Source organism: Labrus bergylta, chromosome 21 (genome assembly GCF_963930695.1).
Source record: "Labrus bergylta chromosome 21, fLabBer1.1, whole genome shotgun sequence".
Taxonomy (NCBI): domain Eukaryota; kingdom Metazoa; phylum Chordata; class Actinopteri; order Labriformes; family Labridae; genus Labrus; species Labrus bergylta.
In genome coordinates, this window is record NC_089215.1 from 15089599 (window position 1) to 15097098 (window position 7500).

The following is a 7500-nucleotide window of genomic DNA, read 5'->3' on the forward strand; positions in this document are numbered from 1 at the left end:
GTGTAAACGTTGTGTTGTAATCAAACTGTGCCCCACCCTCCCCCCTCTCAGGATAAAGATAGAAGAAGAGTACGCCAAGAACCTCGCCAAACTCTCGCAGATCCCGCTCGCTGGCCAGGAGGAAGGGTGAGTGACAGTCCTCCAAAGACAAACCCCCCCCTCCCCTCCTGTGTCTCTCAAACACACACACACACACACACACACACACACACACACACACACACGCCTGACTCTCTGGAAGACGTGAATCAACATTCAAACCAAACAAGAAGAAAACTCGCGTCACCTCTTGGGGCAGACGGGTCTCTCCCTCTGTGGAGATGAGGAGGCTGCACACGACGTCTCTCTGGGCTCCTTCCTCCGTTTAGTCATATCATTAATGTGACGCCTCTCAGTGCCACGGAGGACACTTTCAGTCAGAGGTAGGATCAGCTGCAGGACGCAGAAACAGACTCAGCATCAGGTGATTAAAGAAACGTTCAAGTTAAGAAGAAGCCTCAGAGGAAGCAGTTCATTCATCTATCGTACAGTTTATGTAATTTCCTCTCTTTAAAGGGGACATATCATCCCCCTCTTCCACCTTTTCAAACAGTCCCCTGTGGTCTAAATGAAACATCTGTGATGTGCTTTGGTCAAAATATAACATGAATCAAGCACCAGAGGAGGTTTGTGACCCTGTATAAACCAGCTCTCTCAGAACGCTCCGTTTTGGTGTGTGTGTCTCTTTAAATGCAATGAGCCCCCTCTGAGTTTCCCCGTAGACATCACTCCTTCACTAGAGAGAATAAAACTAGTGGACCTGTGCAAAATTTTAGCTATAAGCATGGGATGGAGTACATGGGTGGAGATACCAGGGGAGGGGAGGGCATTTTTTTAACCAGAATCCCACTGTGACATCACAAGGAGAGCATATTTGAAACTGAACATTTTTCAGTAGACACTCAGGTTACCCAAATATATGTTCGAAAAACACTGTACAAGTGGACTTTTCATCATATGTCCCCTTTAAAACTTCTCACTGGCAGCTCCTGGATATAAATCCTCCTTTTTAAATTTGACAAGAACACTGACTCGTTTTGAAACAGAACATCTAGGCTTCCATCAAAGAGGTGGAGGAAACCTTCAAACCAGAGAAGATACGTTGGTATCCAGGTCCAGGAGGGTTTGAAAGTACAACTTGACTTTAATTCATCGGGGTAGTAACATGTGTTGTGTTGCTGTCAGGAGTTTTGAAGTATAAATGTGAAGTTAGCAGACCAATTAGCCACTCAGACAGACAGACAGACAGACAGCTCTTCTGTTAGCGAAGCAGCCGGGCGGGACGTCCCGCTGTGCGTGAGGGTCTGCAGGTCCCGTCAGAGAAGCTGTAAGACACTGAAGACTTCCTGTAAATCAGGGCACGCTTTGATCTCCGTCCTGCTGCAGACAGTGGCGTTTAAGAGCGGGAGGGCGGGGGAGGAGGAGGAGAAGAGGAGGAGAAGAGGAGGAGGGTACAGGGAGGAGGAGGAGGAGGAGAAGCAGGAGGAGCAGGAGGAAGAAGGAGAAGAGGAGGGTACAGGGAGGAAGAGGAGGAGGAGGAGGGGAGGGTACAGGGAGGAGGAGAGAAGGAGGAGGGGAGGTGACAGGGAGGAGGAGAGGAGGAGGAGGAGAGGAGGAGGAGGACAGAGAAACCAGGAGGAGGAGAGGAGAGGAGGGTACAGGGAGTAAGGGGAGGAGGAGGAGGAGAGGAGAGGAGGGTACAGGGAGGAAGGGGAGGAGGACACAGAGAAACCAGTAGGAGGAGGAGGAGGAAGGGGAGAGGGGGAGACCTGAAGATGAGTTGAGTGTGATGTGAGGAGGCAGACATTTAGCTGAACATGTTGGGGGTTGAAGGGGAGCCGGAGAGGAGGGAAGCCCTGCAGGGGGAGAGAGTCTGACAGCAGAGGGGGTTTCATGCTGAGGCCGAGTCTTTGTCTGGTCCTCTGAGGGGGAAACAGAAACACTAAGAGTGACGATGAGAGGGGCACGGCCGGCTGAAAACACCCACTAAGACACGAAGCTGTGATTTGTACGGATGACGCCTACAGCTCCGTTATTAAACTCGTCTTTATTAAAAGATTCCTTGAGGACAGAGAGAGAGAGAGAGAGAGAGAGAGCGGCAACGTGACAAACATCAGGGAAGCATCCAGAGCTGCAACAAAACCAGGTTTCAAGAGGACGAGTCAAACTCAACAAACTGATTTTAATGAAAGTGTTATTTATTAAAGGAGAAATATATATACAAATGTAAAGAATAAAGGAAAGTCAGGAAGAGTGGAATATTTTTAAAACACAACCCACAGATCTTTTTGAGCCATTTTGTAATCTAATTTTTTGGCCCATATTTCGTGCAGCAATGATTCTGATTGTGACAGCATGAAGCTGTGCAGGTTTATTTACTTCATTACAAGAAGTTCACCTCAGAAGTCTGTTTTTCTTTTTCCATCCCAACAACATAAACACAACATGTAGACTGTTTCAAGCATCTCTAAAGTTTGACCTCTAACCCCTCTCCACTCGGGATCCCACAAAGGAGTTACCAATTAGAATGCAACATAATCAAAAAACATTAAGCGCAAGCAGCGGACAAAACTGACCTTGGCTCGAGCTGCAATCACCTGTGTCCTGCATTGTTGTGTTAGCATGCTAATGTTAGCGCTCTTTAGTTAGCTCCTAGCTTCACATTGCATGTAAATTTACACAGAATGACAGTGCCCTAAAAACGTTTGCGTGACGTCCAAATAATCAGTGAGTATGTTCTTCTTCTCTCTAGTCTTTGACTAAAATAGCTTTTATACACAAGGGGAGGAGCCGGCTAGCAGGACTCGAGCTTCTCACTCATTGTAGACAGTCATGACTCAGAGACACATTTACACAGGATAGACTTGATTTCTGATCAGTTCAGTATGAAGCCCTGTTACTGGGGGACAATGACTTCCCTTTTAGATGCTGTAGTATTAAAATATATCAATATCATTTCATTTTACTCGAATGATATCTAAGTTTAGGTTTCTGCTCTTGTGAAACCCTGATTGGACTTCAGATTCTCTGAAAGGGGGCGACTCTGTGCTGAAAATAGAAAACTTCCTAACAGGTTTATCCGTGCTTCCTCTGCCTACATGTGTGTCATGTAATCCATCCTCGTATTAGGACGCTGATCAGAGTGGGAGGTCTCATATAGAATCCAGATTATACCAGCCGGCTCGCTCGGCCCACGCCCAGAACAGTGCAGCACAATCCTTTCATTATCCTTGCCCTCAGGCCGCTCTGTTGTCACACGGACAATCAGCGTTTTGTTGGTCAGTTCTGAGCGTCCGAGCAGCAGAACCAGCCGACTATTTATTCCTGAAGTTACCATTTGTTTGGTGGAGATGTGGCCTGCGGGCATGTGATCACTTTTATTCTGCTGAATGGAGGCAGGAAATGATTTCTCCCTCGGCTACGGGGTTTGTTGACGAGGGATTTGATTGGAATATTGTTGCCTCGTCTGTATCATATCTTAAAGGTGGACAACAATCTGTGCTCATAGACTGTACAGATTTAAACATGAAGAGAAATCATCACAGGCTACAAACTTCTGCAGGAACAAAATGTCTGAGAGGACAAGAGGAGGAGTGAAATGAGATTTCTCCAGCAGATGTCTCTGGTCCCTCTCGTTTTGTCGGACAGATTTCCATCTGGCTTTTTCAGGTCGGGCAAATTGACAGCCAATCACAGCAGCGTCTGTAAAATGTGGCTGAGTTTAGAAACGAAGGAGAGACTTTAACGAAGGAGAGCTCTTGAAGTGTTTGTTGCATAAAACCAAAATGGCTGAAAGCTTTCTGAATCTGCTTTTTGTCTGAAAAAAAAACAGGATACTGTGTCATGTATACGCCTTACCCCAGTTTCTGATAGTTGACGATTACGTGAACAGGCGTGGCCTCAACCAACTGACGTATCAAAACAAAGATTCTTGTTCTTAATCCACTCTGATCCTGTATTTGATCATATCTATAAACCCCTCTATTTCAGCCCTGATCAGAACAGGCTGTTTCTGTGTCTGTACCTTTAAATGTAATTGAGCTGTGTCTGACCACGCCCCCTCTCTGGAAGGGTTTGGGTGTCTCAGGCTTTCTTGCTCCATGTCCTGTTGTTTACGGTGAGAAGGCAGACCCTGAGGGCAGAACAAACACCTAGCTGTGGGAGTGACACCCACCTGTGGGAGGGGTTACTGCCCTTTGTGATGTCATGAAGGGAAAATCTCCAAACGGCCTGTTTGAGCACACATTTTCTGAAAAGTGGAGCAGGCAAAAGATGGAGAGGATGGACTTTTCTCAGCATTGGGGGGTTTGTAGACAGACTAGGGACACATATTAGAGTTAGAGAAACATGGGGAAGTAGATTTTATAGAATATGTGACCGTTAGTAGAATTTGTGGGACTTTTTATTTTGTCTGACTGACTGTGGAGTCTAATAGATAAACGTGTCAAACATGCAGCTCATGCATGCTGATATAAGAGTTTTGGTGAAGAGCTGAACTGAATAAAAAGTCAGGAATAGTCAAAGTTTCCAGCAGATAAACCAAATCTGATGAATCTGAAACGTCAGCTCTAGACCTGAGATGAGATGGAAAGCAGGAAACTGTAAATATTCTCTCAGCACAGACGTATGTGCAGTTAGTTTTCTGGGTGACACTCAGGCTGACCCATTTCTGTTGCTGGAGATTTGCAGGCCTTAGACTTTCCTCTGACTATGCGAGGAATGTTTTGGCTGTCAGTCTGAGGGAATTCCTCACATGTCTTCTATTCAGAGCGGTGCTTTGAAGTGAGCGCGCTCCACCATGAAGACGACCTGCAGCCTCTTGTCTCTGTGTGCGTCTGACCGCTTGGTGATTGTTTTACAGTCAGCAGCTGCAGCAAATGTGGAGACTCCCTCTACCTCCTTACATCCACACAAACTCTTAGAAACCCTCTGAGAGAGAATGAGTGGAAACACGCTGGTTACGGCGGAACATATATTTCTGCAAACAAAGCAGGCGGTGATTTATCATCATGTCATCAGGTAGCTTATCCAGAATGCAGAAAGGTTTACAGACTCATGCAGAGCTGGCTAAACACTGAAGCTTCAGTGTCCACCACATGGCAACATGCGTGAGCATCCACTAGAGGAGGGGGCGGGGGGGGACAGCTCTCTACAATTTTTGAATTTGTACTGCAGTACCCATTTTAAACACTAGGTTGTCAGAGTTTTATATTTCTCCTTTAACAGAGAAGAGAAACAGAATAAACAGAACAACTTTATATTAATTAAATCCAACCAACTGGATCATAGTTCTTCTGATTCATACTGAGATAATATCGTCTTCACATAAACAGATTGGAGTTGTCGAGTGTTGACTCAGTAAATTCTTTCTGTATTTATTTTGGCTTCAACAATTCAACAACAATTATTACAGTGTGCATTACCTATCTTCTTTTTAAGAACCCCTCCTGCATGTTATGTTCTCCAGCTGTGTTTAAACATGAACTGTATCTCACGTCTCGTACGTTATCATCATGTGGTGAACTGCAGACCTCCACTCAGCGCTGCAGATTTACTGTTACTGCTCCATCTGTGAACTTTTGCAGCTGAAGCCCATCTGTGTGTGTGTGTGTGTGTGTGTGTGTGTGTGTGTGTGTGTGTGTGTGTGTGTGTGTGTGTTTGTGTTTGTGTGTGTGTGTTTCCCCGACACTCTCTGCTCCCTCCTGTGTGACTTTAAGTGAAAATGTGTGTGTGGTCTCTTCCTGGTGTGAGTTATTAAACGGTCTTCTCCGCTCTCGCAGGACTCTGGGGGAGGCCTGGGCTCAGCTGAAGACGAGTCTGGCGGACGAGGCAGAGGTTCATCTAAAGTTCTCCTCAAAGGTAATCCGTCACGCTTCTCTCCTCCTCTAATAAGATGCATGCCTGCAGGAGAGCCATGCACTTAATAACACACATGCATGTTCAACGTGACACACACTTCCTTCATGTCGTCTTGTATTCTTTTCTGTGAACTTTTACCCGAACAAGAACACAGAAAATCTTCCTTTTCAAAATATTTTAGAAATAAGAAGAAAAGGCGGCAGGCTTTGGCAGAGTACAATAAAGTGCAGAACAATTCTAAAGATTTACAGTAACTGTGATACAGTAGCCCTCTTCAGACTGCTGTTTCAAGCCGTGATATTTACACCCTGGGACGTTTCTCCTTCAAACTGAATGTCTTGGAGCTGTAATGGGGGTGAAGTGGGGCTGTAATCAGCGATGAGGAAGTGTGGACAACAGGAACGAGAGGAACGCAAAGGAGAAATCCTTCCTGCATATTATCCCGTATGCTCTTTTGTAAAGAGCATAGAGAGAAAAGCAGCATCTCGGACATTACATCAAGCCTCTGGCCAAGCGAGGACAAAAACAACAACTTATAGTGGACACACTTTGATCCTGAATAACGCTGCAGTCATTACAGACTGTTTACCTGCTGCAGGATCACCGAATCTCCCTTTAGACCCCAAAATCTGTAGAGAAGGGATATGTTCTCCCTTCAGTCTTAATATTGTGTTAAAGGGTTTCCAACTCTACAAACTGAACTAATTCTGATCACACGATGAGGAAGACAGGTTTTTGGACAGTATGTGTTTCCATACTGACTGTGGGCAGCGCATGTGAGTCACGAGGCACACAGACTGTGTTCAGACGTGATCACACACACTGAAGGGTTTCCTGATGGCTCTGTGGGCTGCAGGACACACACAAACACACACACACAGACACAGACACACACAACACACACACACACACACACACACACACACACACACACACACACACACATTTGGTCCGTCCCTCAGTCAGACTTTTAAAGAGGAGCTGAGAAAACGACTTGCTGCGTTACTCCTGGGTATCGATGCAGAGCATGAAAAAGGGAAAGATGCTGATGAGAGAAACATGGAAACACTTTGCTGTATGATCACATAACTGGAGCAGGAAGGTTTCACTTCAGAATGAAACATGTGTAGAGCGAGTGCAGTGGACAGGATCTGGAATGCTCTGCTTGTTGTTTTGCTCTTAAATGAAAAAACGGTTCTCATCCGAGCGAGTACTCAGTGAGACGATGATGACATCATGCTGAAAGCAGCTGCAGGAAATGGAGTTAATGATGGTTTTAAAGATAATTAAATCAGATAGAGAGTGGAGGGATTAGAGAGATTTCCTGTTTTTGATTGATTACTTTATAATTACTGTAATATAAAAACTTTAATTTATTTCACGGGTTATTGCTGTGGAGAGAAGTCACCACTTTATACGCATGACGACTTTCTGTTTCTGGATTTTATTCAGTAATCAGAAGTCATGCAGGCTTGTGGACAGTGAACACAACATGAGACCAGAGATGACACCACATTTAAATTCATCTGCTCCACGTGATTCAGGATCCAACAGGACTGAGTGGAAATATCTTTAAAAAGAATCCTTTCATATATTCATTAC

General features: G+C 45.2%; 1 protein-coding gene across 5 annotated transcripts in view; it reads left to right on the forward strand.

The window, feature by feature from the left end:
• LOC109988571 (growth arrest-specific protein 7) overlaps positions 1-7500 on the forward strand; it is a 53304-nt gene that overhangs the window by 36913 nt on the left and 8891 nt on the right. For all 5 annotated transcript variants that reach the window (XM_065949439.1, XM_065949438.1, XM_020640108.3 and 2 more), the window contains exons 8-9: positions 52-126; positions 5820-5898. In XM_065949439.1, coding sequence (XP_065805511.1) covers positions 52-126; positions 5820-5898 — 154 coding nt within the window. The remainder of the gene's footprint in view (positions 1-51; positions 127-5819; positions 5899-7500) is intronic.